Below are 18361 nucleotides of genomic sequence, written 5' to 3'. Positions count from 1 at the left end.
TGATTCAACCTATGGTTTGTTTCTCAACTTCTTCCAATTAGGCTAGTAAAATTCAACTCAGCTGAAATCATTGAAAAAATCGTGTAGCGCCATCATGGTCTTGTTAAAAGAAAAAAATATGTTGATGTTTTAAAATGTAGTACTACAATGCTTGGCTCAAACTTTTCTCACACAGGCCTCGTTTACAGCGTCCCCAACTAAGCTGTCCGTGGTGGACTCAAGCGCTCATATATTTAGGCTACTCGTCTTATCATGTATTTCGATAGCAAGTTGTGGAGAAACCTTCCGATTACGCTCGTCCAATTAGAGGATCAACTATGCACCTCCAATAGGGGGCACTATGTAACATGCTCCTGTCGGCTCGGCCTTTCATGTGGCTCGGCTACACTGGTTTTATATTATTAAAAAAATAATAATAAGTATGGACTGTTTGTGTAGAGTAGCGTCATCTATGCATAGGCATACCTAATGGGCGAATACAAGCTTACTTCGATCTAATGATAACTTTTTTTCATTATTTTGTGTAGGCTACACATTGGAGATCGGCCTAAATAATTCAAAAAGAGACGCATTTTTTGGGGAGTTGCTAAAATGCTTACGTTTTAAGGGAAAACCTTTAACAACTTCCAGAATAGGGGGTTATAAAAATAATTCGGCTATATGAGTAATATCACGTAGAATCAAACTGTCTGGCTCTAAACAATTCGAATGATAACAATTGAAGAACCATGTTGATATCATCATCATCATCATCATCATCATCATCATCATCATCATCATCATCATCATCATCTTCTAGTTCTTCTTCTTCTTCTTCTTCTTCTTCTTCTTCTTCTGCTCAACTTCTGGATTTGACACTGTCACCATAGAGGTCATTTCCACGGACATACTTTTGGCAAACTTTAGCTAACACGTGAAATCCTGTTGCACATCGTCATTATTTATATTAAAAAAACACTCTAAATGTAAGAACAACTAATACTCTGGACTAAGGATCATTCATCTGTATTGATGAGGTCTAGGGATTTCTATTCATAGAACATTTGCCTAAGGAAATATCAAATGATTGTACATTTAGTTAAGCTATCAAAAATGACCTGTCCTAAATTTTTGTCCTCGGCTCCCGTTTTGCAGGAGCCAACTCTTGCCAGAGCTTTTCTGGGACACCTGGCTCTAATTAGGCTAAATAAAAGAGAGAGGAAATCGTAGGCATGGGGCGAGGCTGAATTAATCATTAAGGTAGTGAAAACTGTGCAACACTGCCAAATGATTTCGTCCTTTGCCCGTGGCCAACATAAGAGTATTATTGTCTCATCATTTTTTTGTGAGCATACAATTACTGAAAATGTGAAATTTGATGGCGACATGTTAACATTTGTAATTTGCACCAAATACGTTGGCAGATGTCGTGTAAAAATCTGGATCCACCGGGTCAAAGCTGAATATGCTTGCTTGTTGTAGAGCCATTTTTGATCTTATTTTCGTTTTTCTTTCTATTTTCAGGAAATAAAGAGGGGGCGAAATGAGGGGGATGGTATCAAGGATCTACCTGTTCGACGCCATTGGAAGGTTGTCTATTCTTGGACAAAGTAATTTAACGTTTGATTCCGAAACCTATCGGTCAAATAGTTCCATGACAAAGATGTTAACGAATTTGGTAAGGACCCATTGAACATCGGATCTTTCTGTGATGTTAGGCTCCCGTCCCCGATGGCAAGAGTGGCATCAAGACTAAAGTCCACCAATAAACCATAGGCCTAGCTGTCAGTGCATTTTTTTCCTAAGCCTATTTTGTTACATTGATTGTTACCGTTAATATTGGTTCCAACTTCAAATATTACATATTACGTCACTGCGATTTGCAACTAGGCCAAACCTACAAGTCAATTTCCACATTCCGCGCATCCTGCATTTCTCCTACTGGAATCGCGGCTGTTACGGTTCTGTTATTTACACGTTGGACGGGTTTGTCTGCACCCCGGGCTATCCTAACTTCCCTCAGAATACTGGAAAGCCTACCATTTTCCCCACTAGGGAAGAGTAAAAGTTAAAGGGCTATTAGGATCTACGTGCTGATTAAAAGCGTATCATAAACATTTTCATCAGGGTTGCTTAATGCTCTAGCCTACTGCAAAGTTATAAATGAATGTCTCATTCCAGGTTAGGTTCTGCAACCAGGACTTGTTAACCAATGTAAATGAACAGTGGGCCAAGCCCCGTTAAGATCCCAGATGTATTTAGTTGATGTAGTTTACAAATGCATACTTGTGTAAACATGCTTGTATAGCCGTTATTCTGCAGGAAAATGGAAGCTATGCTATTTTTCAAATGAATAAATGAAACATCAAATTAGGCCTGAGGGCCTATTTTTTTCCACTTCTACATTATAACTAGTTATTGAACTAGGTGCACGATCTGAAAGCCATTTGTGGAAAGAAAGAATTCATTGCTGTTTCCCCATCAATAATCCTTGGCAGTGAACTATTGGAAGCAGTCACACGCGAGGGGTGAGACGCAGGTCAGGCTGTCTATATTAAAATGCGCCAACAAAACAGGCTGGGAAGGGGGTATGCATGCATGGTTCCTCTTTGGATTATAAAAACAATCAAACAAACCAACAAACCAACAAACAAAGGTATGGGCACATCTTTATTTTCATGACATACCTAAAAGAGCAACCAATCTGCTTAATTTTTCTAGTTTGGAACCCAAAAGAAGCTATCCTGGCTTTTATTTATCATAATACAAAATTGAGAGCCAAACTTAGAAAGGGGAATAGCTTATTTGTAAAGGCATTTCAATTTCCCACGTGTATTCTGTTTTTAATCAATTCAATTGATTCACGAGTAGCCCATGTTTTACCTTCAATAACACAGAACCAGGCCACATGTCTTAAATTCATTTTTCATCCGGGCTTTTCTCATTAGCTTCTAGGACGACAGGCAGAAAGGTTACCGAGCGGTCAGTATGGTAATAGAAAGCAGAAGAAATCGTTGAGAACAAAAGAAACTTATTTTTCATCTGCGCTGTCACGCAGACCCTTTTGTATCGGCAGAGTTTGTGACTGAATATTAATATAAGAGCTAGCCCCAAAGCAATAGCTGAATGTGTAGAGCGAAACCCCTTCCCTCCTTTATCCTGTTTTGTGTGAGCGTGCATATGCATGTGTTTATATGCGTATTTCCGTGCCCAAATTGTATCTATTTTGAAACCATGGTGCAGAAGATGTGAGTACGACTAAATATTGCAAACGTGACATTTATTAGGCCTATGTATATATCCTAAGATCATCTCTTAAGAAATCACCTCACCGCAGCTCCTATAGCATCCTCACACACTAGTTGTCTATGTGTACCCTGTAGAACCGAATTTGTGTTCAGTACATAGCATCGCAAATACGTCTCTACAGGAATACATGGGCAACTGAATTGCTACGCAAGAGAATTGATTTATCTATCTGCTATTTTCAAAAAAAATCCAAGGCCTTACTTTCGTGTCTCTGTGTATTTTATGCAGTTCATATTGGCATGCAGGCTCGCTTTTCTATTAGAAAAAGCAGCAGAGCAACATGGTCCCAAAGTGTTTTCATAGTCATAACATCAACAGCCTAGCTATGGCTACAGTGAGCAGACCCATCTGTAGCAGTGTGTAGCTATGTGTCAGACCCTGTAAAACAAGCAAGCTACTGCAGATCGTTTTAAAGTGACTGATTTACGGTTTTTATTGCTCTATAAAACGCCTCTAACATCCTTGCAAGGGGTAATATAAATGTTGTGTATTCTGTTTTCTCAGGGAAGCTTTAAATGTGTACCACCATCAGTAGATTTTTGTTATTTATTTATCTATAGATTATAATATGGCCGTAACACTCCCTTTAGTTGCACTGAAGATAGATACCTCTTTACTTTAACATTGGTGCAGATCAACTCCACCGCTAACTTTTAAGCCTAATCACGTATCTTCTATTGTTGGACAGGACATGAATAGGCATTCAGATCACGCAATGTTGTGTTGATGCTGCTGTACAACAACAACAATAACAACAACAACTTGCCCTATGCTATATTTGCAACTTGCACCATTGCTTCCACTACGACATTTAGTGCTGCTGTACTATTATGATGATTCATTCTTGTTTTTGTTTTGAAGATAATGGTTATTATGATTATAACTGTTATTGTTGCAGTGCATCGGTTTCATCTGCATAGGCTGGTGCTGTAAAGCATGTATGTTGTCTATTCGTGTATATGTACGCATATGCTCAACAAATCTTATCACATTTTGACCAAAAGCTAAATGTGTAAACGAGGCAGTATTACCAAATCGTGTTAGGGATAACACAATAACCCATGTGCAAAGAAGAGCAAAACATATTATTCCATTCTTCCAGGTGTGGCTGTCGCTGCTCCTGCTTATGGTCTATCATGTATTGTTTGCATGCTGCCTCTCTATTGTCTCCGGTGGAATCAGGCAGTTGATCATTGTTAAGTGGATAAGAGTCTACAAAACTAAGTTATGTTGTTTGTGTATTAGTCACTATTAAAAATAAAGCAACTCCTTTCTCCTTAATTGATGCCATGGATCTGAAATAAGTCATTTTTTTTCTTAAGAATGGATGTCATGCATACAGGGTGGCTGTTTTCAGGGGTGGAACTGTAATGGAGGACATAGTAGGACCCGGAGTGTCCACATGTCCAGAGAGTAAGAGGGGACAAACCTCCTGATGAGGACAGAGAGGCAGACAGGCAAGAGGTGTGAAAAGGATTGGCATTGGTCTTCATTTCGATTATATTCTCTACATTTATAGCAAATTTATTTTGTGAACATTTTTAAGTAGTGGTTTGAATGTCTGCCCTAGTTGCATTCAAACAATGATAGGTAATTATTTCAGAGCAGGACCACGTTGGACCCAACCTACTAAATAGTGTTAGATTGTCTTGTACAGGTCATGACATAGGCCCACCAGGCAGTGCAGGATTCAATGTCCAGTCTTGAAGGTCACAAATAAAGTTCAAAATACAAATGTAATCTGTTGTATGTGTTAGGATTATCTTGGTGATGAACATGCTATTTTTTACAGAAGGAAACAGCAAATGTTAAAATGAAATGCAGTGCATCCAATTCATGTTAATGTTGAGACCTAGGCTTACCCTATTGTAAACAAATGTTGTACTGTAAGATCCTTAAACAACATGGTTACATGCCAAGCATTGCATCCCAATGATTGAAATCACAAGAGCTCTGATGTAATATCACTGGCTATCATGCCAGTAACAATGCAAACCATGGAATATTATTGATTTGAATTCAACATATATGTATGTATAATAAATACACATTGTGAATAAAATAAATCTAAACTTTCTTCCTGAAAGGCAAAGGATCTTCATATTGGCCTGGTGTGGCTTTTCAGAATTCAAATGTAATAAAATAGTTTTTACTAATATTGGTCAATAGTAGGCCTATAACTGCAATAAATATCTTGTTGCATTTTAACATCAAAGCCACACAAAGCCTTTTTATTTTAAGATCAAATATAAATTGTTACGGAAAACATGTAGCCTTAAAGGCAAAAACATATATCACAATTCCTGATATTTCTTGATATAGCCTATTCGTCAATCTATCATGTTTCTGTTGTTGTGCCTTACCATGGCTATATCACCTTAGATAAATAGATACATACACAGAGAGAGGACGATAAAAAGCCAGAGAGAAAGAGAGAGGGGGAGGGGAGAGAGAGAAAGAGAGAGCGCGATAGAGAGAGAGGGAGAGAGAGAGAGAGAGAGAGAGAGAGCGAGAGAGAGAGAGAGAGAGAGAGAGAGAGAGATTTGTGTCTACCATGGCGACTGTAGGTATGTTTAATACCTCTGGTTCCTTATCCGGGAACTACCTCTTATTCTGCTATTGGGCCATAGGGTCACGTGGTAAAAGTAACTTTACAGGGCTGCTCGCAAGTAGGAGGGCTTTATGGAGCAGAAAAACGACAAAGCTAGAAAAATTATTTTCCACTCCAGAAATTAATGATCATGAGCTCGTATTTGATGGAGTCTAACTACATTGATCCGAAATTTCCTCCATGCGAGGAATATTCGCAAAATAGCTATATCCCAGAACATAGTCCAGAATATTACAGCCGCGCAAGGGACAGTGGCTACCAGCATCACCACCAGGAGTTATATCCTCCGCGGGCAAGCTACCAGGACCGCCAATATAACTGTGCAAGCATCCCTGAACCTGACACGCCAAGGGTGCATGGACTACCCCATTCTGCGCACCTGCTTGCAGGGAAAGGGCAACCTGCATCATGTGAAACCCCACAGTTATCTATGTCCCCCGCCACCCCACCGGCTGCAACCTCCGCCTGCAACCAAGCTACCCCGGAGCATCCCAACAGCACTGCCTCCATGAAGCAGCCCGTGGTGTACCCATGGATGAAGAAGATTCACGTCAGCACTGGTAGGCAACGTGTATGTTTATGTTCTCTGCACTCCTGCTCTTCTTGCTCTTCTCTCCCTTTCCCTCCCTTTATCAGTCCCTCTGACTCCCATCTCGTTGCCAGCCCCTGCTCCGATAGCAGGGAAGCCTTTGAAATGGCACAATTGAGGCGGATTTACGACTCGGCATTGGTAATTACACCCACCATAAATTTTATAGCCGAGGTATACTCAGGGCAGCCGTATCGCCATGTGGCTTCTGCTGTTATGTATTGCGCGATAGAGAGGGGGGAGAGATGAATAATAAGAAAGAAAAAAGATAGAGCTTTGTAATGTTGCATTAATAATTTAGCTGATAGTTGGATGTGAGGGTCCTTTCATTACGTTGAAAAGTTCTTAACTTCCCATTTAAATTTGTCCAACAGCTTAACAGTCATTTATCCAATAAATCTTTCTGTCATATCCCTGTTGAGGCAAGTCTTGTTTACACTTCCTTTCCTCCCTTTCCTTCTCCCTTTCTCCCCCTCTCCTTTCCCCTTTTCCAGTGAACTCGGGTTACAATGGGACGGAACCCAAGCGGTCTAGGACAGCATACACTCGACAGCAGGTCTTAGAATTGGAGAAGGAATTCCACTATAACCGATATTTAACTCGGCGGAGGCGCATCGAGATTGCCCATACCCTGGTTCTCTCCGAGCGACAGATTAAAATCTGGTTTCAAAATCGCAGGATGAAATGGAAAAAAGACCACAGGCTTCCAAACACCAAAGTGAGATCTTCCTCTTCGTCCTCCGGGTCCAATACGAGCTCAGCAGCCGGCGCTGTGGCCGTGGCGGCGGCCGCTACGGGGGCCGGGGCCAGCCCTGATGAACTGACCGGAGCGCAGCATGCCGAGGATATTACCAGGTTATAAACCAGGGATGGGGATAGAACAAGAAGAAGAACTGGTTATTTATAGAAGTTATATATTTTGTTTTCGTAGCTATCTTGTGCGGTTTCCTTTAAGTCCAAAGTTATATAAATTGCATGTTATATGGCATGGATTAATGCGAATACCGATGAATTATTTTTACGTGATACAGGGTTTAATTTATTTAATGAAGAGTTGAGATGTTTTTTATTGAGAAAAAAAATGTTTTCAATTAAGGAGAGAAAATGCAGAAAAATGTACATTTGGTCAACATGTTATCGTGGGCTATTCTTTCGCCCTGCTGCCCAGGGTGAAATGCACAATCTATTTATTTCAAACAACACTGGAAGGACATCGTTATTATAATAGTTATTTTTGGTAAAATAAAAATGAATAGCTGGAACACTCCATTGATTTTGAACGTGTAGAAAATAATTTGTGAATTACATTGTGTATTTTCACAAATCAGTTTTTTGTTTACAATTTAGTTTCGTGTTGTTGATGTTGTGTTTTAGACCGTTAAAAGCAGATTATTGTTATATGCAATAAACGGAGTCTAGTGTACTTGTGATAATCATATTGGTCAATAAAACAGTGAGTGTTTTATCTTTGCTCGACTTCCTTTAGATCCAGTTGTGGCTCACTCTTGTTTTGGTTTCAGAGCTATGCTTTTGAGGTGTAGGCTACATTGTGGGTAAATTAACATTTTATGAGGTTAACAAATTGCTCACCGTGTTTACAAGCTGTGATTGTGAAATATTTCGGCTCCTTGCGTTTTTAAATTTAATATTGTATATAACTAGTTTAACTGCTACAAGTTTTCTTTGTGTGTCCTCAAATGCCACTTATGAGACATCAATAGCCTAGTTAAAAAAAATGTCCCAACAGCAAATGGACTAGTTTGTTCTGTGCATAGGCCTACGTGCACTATAATTCATCTAAAGGGCATTCAATTAACCATAAAGGCAAGACATGGAAGCCCTTCACTAGACTGCACCATCTTCCAGCTCGGAAGAATTAAGCTTTGCTTCCCACATACTACATTCAGAGAACAGCTGCATGTGGATCCTTTGGAATCCTTCTACAAATGTTTATTTTTTATAAATTAAATTAGAGAATTTGGTGTATCTTAATTCGGCAACTCGATTTCATAATTTCAACGGGCCAACAAAACACAAATGATGAGGCTAGGATAGACCGAACCCAAAGCGTCACGTTGTCTTGGTTAGCACCAGGCCTCTGATAGTGAGCATGATATTGATATTCTGATTGATATTCTAGTCATCGTGGCCCAGTTTTGTCCCAATGCCTTGCATATTACAAAAAAACTCGCTGGGTAGTTTTTCATTTTTCTCTGTATTTCCAGCGTGTGACAACACTATTCCACATTGTGATGCTTCATTTCAGATCGATGCTTTGCTAGAAGACTTTATAGTTTGTTGCTGTCGAATTTTACGGTTTCAAAACACGGTGCCTGTAACGTCACAGCTCCCTTCCCGGGATGTGTTCCAACACATTGTTAAGAGAAGAGTGTTTACGACTGCTGCCTACATTCTCCAGGCATGCTAATATTTACAGGATGTAAAATGTTGATTCAAAAACATGTCACCTTGTCAAGAAGTAAGCAGGCCCTTGTCTCTTTGTTTTTATTTTTATTTTATTTATGGTTTCAACGTTTTATTCTAGTTATTTTGCAGTTTTGTGAAAAAATACTTTTAAAATTAAAATTTGACTTTATCTTAAAGAGACACGAGGACTTGATGGATTATTGAAATTGCGACTTCAATGGATTTTATAAAAAAAAATACTTTCCTAGTGGGGGGCAGATGCGCACAAAGACACGCGGTATTCCCAAACATCCATCTTGAATTATCAGTGTTGTGTTCTATAGTAGTGTAGGGCCTATACCATTAAATGGAAATATGGGCCGCATGCAATCTCCCTGATCATAGTCATTGTTGGTCATTTTTATTTAGACTAAAGATTATGTATGTTATTTCCAACATATAAGCGGTTATAATGTTTGGACGAGGCTTTGGAGGGGCACTATAGAAGGGCGCTGAGACGGCGTTGAAAAATGAATTCAGGGGCCTTTATGTTGGTGGACAGATTAGAGAAATTAATGTGCACGCCAAAGCCGCAGCATCCCTCCAATTTCACAATCCCTGTCGCCTCCACGTCGAGAGGCTGAAAAGATACTTTATTGAAATTTAAGGCAAAGCAGGGGAAGGCTGAGTTCACTTCGAGGACACATTTTCTGACCCATTAGGCTCAGTTCGGTCTGGATGGGCGACCTCCCCAACCCGGGTGACCCGGCAGGTTCGCTCTTCGTGTTCCCTCATGGTGTTGTCGACGGGTCCCCCTTGGAATGGGCTTTCTTTGTGGGTTTTTTTTAGTGCAATGTGCCTAGAGAGGCCTGTGGAAGGGCACTTCTTAATGTGTTGCCCTTTGTTCGCCTCGCTAAAGTCACCCGAAAAAGTGTTGCACTGCTGGCCAGGAAACTATTTAGCCTCACTCTGTGGGCTACGTTGTAGAACGACATGTGCATTACCATGACCCTTCACACAACTAGTGACTACACACATAATCCTTCTGTTTGAAAAAAATAATACATTTGCATCTATATGAAAACATTTTTAAGCAACATTTATTTTGAATTATCAAAAACACACATGGTCTTATTGTATTGCTGATCAATCTGATGATCAATTGGATATATGGAATCAATTAAGAAAGATATTAGTGTAAAACAGTATTTGTGCTGGGGTCAAACGGCCCCTGGACTGAACCAGGTCTCACAGCACAGTGACCGCTGTATGTTTAACCCTCTAGTTAGTTAGTTCTATGTGGTGTACCATTATCTAATGGTTTGTCTACCCCATGTCACACACATGCTCCTTAATGCGATTAGAAACCAGAAGGGAATACACCGTTAAAGTGGGCTCTCTATACAATGAATCTGCATGTAGTAGTAATAATAATATCACACCAGTATACCTCTCACTAAACATTTAATTTCTGTGGCTCTCTGTGGCTCTCTGTCTGCAAACAGGGGTGTTCTCCATCAGGAGGCACCCAGATGACTCTCGGCGTCTCCTCATCCTCTTCATGAATGCCCCCAACGAGACTAATGACTGAATGTATTGGCTTGTTTCATTGTTATTGTGTGGCTCTCACACAGAGTCAGCAACCGTTACTTAACACATGGTGGTAGCACAATGCAAGATTAATCCAGCCAAATGCCCCTGAGTGATGATAAAAAGAGAGAAAGACACATTCTTGGTATTGAAAGGGGGACAAAAAAGACCCATCCAGGCTCTTCATTTTGTGTAACGATTGGAGCCTTTCCCCCCTATGCCGCCCTCGGACCCAGGCGGGCAGCCTCGGGTTCGAGTGCGATAGCGGTCCAATGTGGCAGAGCGCTCTGCAACCTGGGGTGAGGATACCTATTGTCATCACTGGAAGCATTATTTGTAAACCTTTATCACCCAGCTGATTTGACAATATCCAACTGATAGCATACAACACGCGCCCTTGGTTGGGTTATTGGTGAGAATTAAGAATGGAATTAAACCTATGTTGAATTAAAAGCTCTCAACCCTATGATGGGTGTAGGTCAGTGATGTAATTGTATGCTGGGTCAAGTAATGGAATCTTTTCTGTGTCTTCAGAGACCCATGGGGTTCCCCAAAAACGTACCAGATGTCCTGCTTTATGTTGCTTTTATTACCACAATATTTGCAGCATATATTCTGCACTATGATCTGTACTAAAACACATGTGTTTGTTTGTTTTTGTGTGGACAAATTTACAAACAAAGTAATAATATTTGAATAGTATTTGAGCATTAAACTGTAGGGGACACCAAACAGACCACAAAGTATACTCATAACAAAGCTAAGAGAAGGGTTTTTGTTCCAGTGTTTAGTTTGAATGTTCATTCATAAGGTTTTGTTGGAAATCCAGTCTTGTACAATTACAATAATGTAGTATTAGTGAATCTCACAATCTTTTTAAATCCAACCTTGCTTGTTACTTGGATATATGCCAGATCACCAGCATGACACCATTGCAGTGGCCAGCATCAGACATTGTGCATGTGGTAGTTGGAAGTGGTCCACGGTTTGTTTCCACAGTATACTTTACACTTGTCTCAGGTGAAAGTCTTCTTCAACCTCTTTGCTTTGCAATGAAAGGTCTCAGACAAGACTATTGTTAGGTGTGTAGTGTGTTTAAACGGCAGCCATGGCAGCTGCATAAAGACTCAGAGTTGAAACTGGGGTCACATTGCTATTTTCCAGGGACAGATTCTGTCTTGCATAGAACAGGGGTGGGTGTGTCATAAATCCGTAGAAGTACGTTCCTATCCCCTCAGCCAGATGCACCGTCTCTCTCTCTCTCTCTCTCTCTCTCTCTCTCTCTGTCTGTATCTCTCTGTTTTTCTCTCTGCTCCCTCTGTGGTTCCCTGTCTGAGACTCTATCATTGTTTCTCTATCTCACTGTGTGTGTCCCTCACGCCCTGTCTGCTGGCTCTCTCTCTCAGAGCGCATGTGTAAGACAGTTGGTTTGAGTGAGGGACTATGTCATTTCTACAACTCATTCCTGGAATAACCTAGTTCTTTACCCATTCTCAGATACTTAAAGGTTATTTCCTAAAAATGTTTTGGAAAAAACGTCAACGACTGTGATAATAACACAATACATGTTTTACTTTTAAATCAAAGGGAGGAAGAAATGGTGTGTTGGAGAACTTGGATGTCTAGGCCTACAGGATTTTTCATCTGTGGCAAATAAAGACATCATTAAAGTAATATAATCTATTCTATTCACTATTCTATCCTTTTCTCTACTTCTATTTACATTTTATAAGCAATAGATATGAATATCCTTATTATATACAATTCAAATTGTATATATACACCTTACTTTATATTTACTGTTTATGTATTCATATATTTAATAGGGATTTTTTATTAATATAATAATGAACAGTTAATCAAATTAGTATTGATGAGTATTGCAACAATATTACTACTACTAATAATAATGATAATAATGACAATAATATTACTGAACCATCATACAAAAACATTTTCAGCCGCTATTCCTAACACTATTAGGATTTATACAACTGCATGAGATGTCCGATGAGGCCTATTATTTCCCTGGTCTCAAAATAATAACTTAGCAATAATGAGTCCTTTTTTATTTTTTATATACAATCGGTGGTTGTCTATTTGTCCAGTACTTTCATCTTGTGTCATGTTTTGAAAATGCAATAGAAGGTTAATTTTGGTGTAAGCTCTTCACATGAATAACCTGGTCGCGGTCATTTCCATGAGGAGGGAATCAATCGGGCAGATTGGGGGAGGTGCCGGCCTAGTCGTAGGCCTGGTCCGAACCACCAAATCTACCCAGTCAATGTAGAGGGACTTCAACCCAACTTTGATATGGGAGCTAAGTCATTGGTTTAAACATGATTTACTTTCTTCTAACGTGGAATATTTATAATAGATCCGCTGGACGAAGCTACAATTTGTAGGCCTATATACGCCATCACCACGTAGGATATATAATGTTAATGTGCATGCTTATGCAGGAATAAGGATGTGTTTAGGAAACTGACAATGTGTCTTCCCTTACTTATGAAGTGCAGTCTGCAAACTCCAGTCCTTTCATTTCACCCTGCATTGTTTACAGCAATATAGGGCGCTGGGATCATAAATCTTCTCCCGGCTCTGCCAAGACAGGGCCATTTGTATGCATGCATCCTCTGCCCATTAAAGTCCTCTCCTCAGTCCTCCCTTCAGTCGTCCTCTCTCTCCCTCAGTCTGCTCTTATCTGTCCATTCTTGCCCCCGGCAAATGCATTAACCGATGCAAGCTTTCGTTTAGACAAAAATATAGTCTAATGTAGGTGTTAGAAAAGGTGAAATAATTTCAGATTCGGTGTGGTCCAAGGAAAATGCTTTGTGAAACATCTCTCGTTAATTGCACACGTTGTGTTTCGAGTCTGGTGCATTTCTCAAATTCGATCTCATTGTCCGTCTGTTATTGGGATGAAAAATTAAAAATATCGACGATTTTCTTGGTTGTTTGCTTCAGCGAGCGAGTGAGCGCAGAAGGTGAGGGAGGAATTGTAAAAGGGTTGACACCCAGAGCGACCGGCGTGCTTTTGTGTAAGAGAGAAAAATGATTTATTGCCAGCAAGGCGGTTCACCCAGAGTTCAGGGAGAACTGTGGTGGAGGCGCGGAGGAGCTAAATCACGCTCTTACTGTGCCAGTATATCACCGATTCTATCTCCAATTCACAGAGTATGTTCAAGGGTGCGAGGCAGGGAAAGCAAAACCAACTACCCTTTCCCCCTTTTCCATTCAACTTAACATGTTTGCTTATACTCACGCTATACATTCCTCTAAAAAAGGAAAAATAAGAAAGGGAAAAAGAAATAGAAGTAATTATTACGGTCTTATCCTGAAGGCACGTTCAGGACTTTGACTTTACTCATCATTTATTCACCCATTGGTTCTTGTGATTTCAGAAGAGACCATTTATTCACTTCGGTCCAATTACATTTGAATTTTAAATTAAAATAAGGCCTGATAACCCAATTGTTTATTCAAACTGGATTTTGTGAGTGTGTGTGTGTGTGTGTGTGTGTGTGTGTGTGTGTGTGTGTGTGTGTGTGTGTGTGTGTGTGTGTGTGTGTGTGTGTGTGTGTGTGTGTGTGTGTGTGTGTGTGTGTGTGTGTGTGTGTGTGTGTGTGTGGCTTTAGTGTACACAGACGCATCTGCTGGATAGGAAATATAGAGAATAGAGGAATGCATCGCTTGATATATAATCCTTCAGTGCGGATATTTCTAAACAGGATCCTCTCAACAGCTTAGTTTAAGTGAGACATCATAAGAAGACACATCTAAAGCCTGCCAAGATTGATAATCATCCAGGATTTAACATTTGCCCATTGGCTTTATTATTTCGGCAATGTTTTAGTCTTAAGAGACAAAGAGATTTGTTTGGTTTTAAGTGCATTTTTAAAAATGTAATCATAACCACTAATTCAAGTGGTAGCCTATTATTTTAACGTGATGTTTTTGAAAAGTGCATTGATCTCAAGTAGTTTATAATCACATATTGTAAAAATATGTATTGATATATAACCTGAATATAACCTGATTATTACTATGCCTAGGCTATATTGCCTAGTTGATTGCATTAATGATTTCTCTGTATTGAACACTTACTCAGCCTACTCATCACTAAAATCACATCATTAATTCCTAGTCGTTCTTTAAATCAATTATTTAGTGTCGATTCCTTGAACATAGTCCGATGATCAGAAAGAAGGATCAGAAAAGGACAGAGTATTAGACTGATGTATGCAATGTGTCCAAACATGTCTAATGAGTATCCTTTGTCTTTGTGTGGTCGTGACTGTCACCTCTTTGTGTGACCACTCCCATATCAGCTCCGTGCTTATCCTATAGGCTATTTACACCACACACACTATTAGCATGTGCCCCCTAAATAAAGTCCATCCTAAATCAAATGCATTGGAAGGAAGGGCAACCAAGATACTCCAGAACTGTTTTTAACAACAGTAACAAAGCAGCATGGCTACATGTTTAAAGCGCAACACAAAAAGACTAATACCATGTATTATTAGCGCTTTGAATTTGCCAATTTCCCATTATGCTCAAATTGAAAACTGGTTAGGCGGAGGTTTTACATAGGCATGTTGCGAGCCTAAAACACGTTTGCATCATGTTAGTTGTGCTATTAGTATGAATATTAGCAGAATTATAAAGCTGCAATCTGAAGTTCATGACCACAATGTCAACTCCGCTGTAACCTACCACACAAGTTCAGGAGTTTCATGCGTCGATTCTTCTAACAAAAAGTGTCTTTCCAGAAGATTTTTCCTGTATCATTAAATAAAACAACACTTCAGTTTCTAGTCTGTTAGTCTGTCATTCTGCTCTCCCTCTCCATCGAGCCTACTTCTTCACAGTCTATCTTTAGCTCTCTCACACCAACTTTCCGAAATTACTAATGGACCGGTAAATTAACTCCAAAGACTACATTGTATTTTCTTAATCCCCAGGTAAAGAAAGGCAGGCTCCTAATAGAGAGGATGTCTGTAAAGTAACGCTCAGGCTTCTTCTCCAAGTTGCAGGAGGAATATTCTCCTCACCTTCGGAGGAGCGCGGCCATTGGAGGATGATGGCACGTGACCAAGGCGCCCTTCTGGTAAATATTTTTTAAATGTTCCACATGGTTCTTCATAACACGCTGCTTCATCAATAGCTTTATGCTTTCTGGTTAATTAGGAAGATTAGAAAATAAAGACAATTTTCAAATTGCTAATGTTTTAGTTCAAAGAAGAGCAGGCATCTGATTTGAAGCTATATTCGTATGGGTGCACGGCTGTATTATTATTACAGTTGCAAGGTAACAGTTATGAGCTTTGGACAGATGCCAAAACGAAAAGAGGGATACAATAGAGGGGGAAGCCAAGTCACACATCCTAATCAGCAAAACATGACCTCTTGTGCTCACAGCAGCTGTAGGAACAACCGAGCTCAACAGTTGAGATGCCCGTTGGACACCGCGGTCCAACGTCATGGCATGGGCAAGCTCGGATCCAAGGGCAGGAGTCGGAGTCCATTTACCATCTGCTGCTCAAAGTTGATGTTTCCCTGGATGAATCCGAGAGCAACGGACACAAAGGAGTCAGGTAAAAAGAGACACATTTATTTTTTCAGATATATTGTTGCAAATTGACCTAACTGTTGTATGATCTCATGAACTGCTTTCATATCCTTTTATAATGCATTTTTCACATCCTGTTCATTATTTTATTTTTGATAGTTGTCAAGAGTATCCAAGAACCCAGAATAGTACACATTTGGAAATTTGTAAAGGATAAATAATGCATCCCTGTATGTAAAATACATGAATGAACAGCAGCATACCAAATACCCTATTATTTTTCATTGCTCTCAGCCTTTTTATCAGAGTGCTGTCTGACAATGTAATAATCTGCAAAAAGAGATATATTTAGTAATAGACGTTTACAGTTTTAAAATTGTCATTCTATGGATACATCTGTATTTCAAAGCAATCATTGTGTATACCACTGTGTCATCATCAATGCATATAACGTCTATTAATAAATATATATATTTTAATACGTATGCAACCTGTCCTTCAAAAACCATTGATTTCACCTCAGCAGAGTTTAAGGATTGGAGGCAAATGTGTTTCAGGAAAAGTCAATGTTGATGATAAATTACTTTTTACATGTAATAATTAGCACATGAGCGGATAACTTGACTCAATTCGGAGGATGAAATTCAGCAGATAAATTTATATTACCTACATTCTTTCCCTATATAATTAGCAAGAGGGTATTGCACAATTCAGCAAAGTACACCAATTCAGAGCCTTCTCTGTGAGTGTGAAGATCAGCCGTGTTTGTTTACTATCTTGTTCATAAGGTTACCATTCACTTAATATTCATTAACCCCTGTAGTGTAAACTATATTGTTATCAACACGATCAAGTCTATAATCACTCACACACACATCAAATGGAATTTGTAATAGTGGTTATTTTCAGTGTTGGTCCCAAGGTACCTTTTAAGTGACTGAGATGGGGCTTTGACAGGTCCGCTTCCGCGTGTAGCTGTGATTAATGTGGGCTGTCAGACAGCGGTAGAGGTGTCAGATGTTTCCCCCAGACTGTTTCTTTAGGAGGTAACTTTCCCTGAATAGTTGACGCGATAGACAGCGTGCTCCTGTACCACCGTCTCACACATAACCGTATACACATGGGCTTAGGGGCCTACTTTATCTTGCACTTATTGGTTGACGACTACAGCAGCCGTCTCGCGGTATACTGGGTGTAAATCCTTGTTGAGCCTCAACCCTTTACGATAAACTTAACGTGTTGTTTCCTCCTGTGCGTTTTTTTGTGTGGTGTGCGCTACCAGCGGGGCCGGTGTTCGGCGCTGCGCCCGCTGGTCTGTCCGGCTGCGAGGCCGGAGGCCGCCTGAGGAGGGAGAGGACGGCCTTCAGCAGCAGTCAGCTGCTGGAGCTGGAGAAGGAGTTCCACTTCAGCCCCTACCTCTCCCGGACACGGAGGCTGGACATGGCGACCGTTCTGCGGCTCACAGACCGCCAGATAAAGATCTGGTTCCAGAACCGCAGGATGAGGTACAAGAAGGAGCACAAGGACCCAGGGGCCGCCCGGGGGCCCCCGCACTGGGCCATGTGCACAGGCCCTTCAATCGGCACGGCCCCCTCTGGTGTAGCTCACCTTGCCTTTTCAGACGCACAAGTTATCAGGACATCGTCCTCCTCCTCGCCGCTCCCTCAGTATCTGGATCATGATCACAGCGCTCCGGCGCTGCTGGATGCGCACAGTGATGCCATCAACAGCTATTATCTTCACGTTAACCCTGCAGACTTGCCGCCTCTCGACGGCCTAGCGCCATCTGTTGCAGATGGTTCACAGTCGTACCCTGTAGATAGCAGCCATCACAGGGACCAGAGACGGGGCCCCGGGCCAAATCATTTACCAGCCTCCATTTACTCACATCCAATTCTTCTGGATCCCTCTTCCCTTACCTACATGTGACGTACCAGTATGTGATTTTTACTTTGTTGCATCAAATTTCATCCCATAACATTTACAGCATGAAGGAAGTCTTTAGTTTGTTCTATGATCACGTGTAAGCATTAGCAATTGTGTTTTTAATTTGTAATGACTGACAGTGTAAGCTCACTATTTAGCTCTACTTTGCTGCCTTTATTACACGCGTTGAGCTTTTCTTCACATTGAACAATGCAACCCTCCCAGATTTTCCCATTTGCTACTTTTGTAGACTCATTTGTGTAGTGGTGCATGGTTGCCTGGTGCATGTTTACAGTCTAATTCTGGGTTTAATGTGTGCCGTTGTCTAGTTTTGCGTCTTTAGCCGTTCACAAGATCTACGCGCACAGTTAAAAGT

At 40.4% G+C, this 18361-nt stretch overlaps 2 protein-coding genes across 2 annotated transcripts; both read left to right on the top strand.

Moving 5' to 3' along the window:
- Positions 1-6023: 6023 nt before the first annotated feature.
- Positions 6024-7515, top strand: hoxc4a (homeobox C4a; the record flags this gene model as incomplete). The annotated part of the gene is made up of 2 exons (XM_084480224.1): positions 6024-6459; positions 6983-7515. 2 exons carry the CDS (start codon positions 6024-6026, stop codon positions 7348-7350), a joined length of 804 nt encoding a protein of 267 aa, XP_084336350.1. The 3' UTR covers positions 7351-7515.
- An 8292-nt stretch (positions 7516-15807) lies between these two features.
- LOC311360047 (homeobox protein Hox-D3a-like) lies at positions 15808-18011 on the top strand (the record flags this gene model as incomplete). The annotated part of the gene is made up of 2 exons (XM_084480124.1): positions 15808-16084; positions 17342-18011. 2 exons carry the CDS (start codon positions 15808-15810, stop codon positions 17986-17988), a joined length of 924 nt encoding a protein of 307 aa, XP_084336250.1. The 3' UTR covers positions 17989-18011.
- Between the last annotated feature and the right edge of the window lie 350 nt (positions 18012-18361).

Source organism: Micromesistius poutassou (genome assembly GCF_964030765.1).
Source record: "Micromesistius poutassou genome assembly, chromosome: 15".
In the NCBI taxonomy this organism is placed as follows: domain Eukaryota; kingdom Metazoa; phylum Chordata; class Actinopteri; order Gadiformes; family Gadidae; genus Micromesistius; species Micromesistius poutassou.
This window is presented reverse-complemented; position numbering and strand designations above follow the sequence as displayed.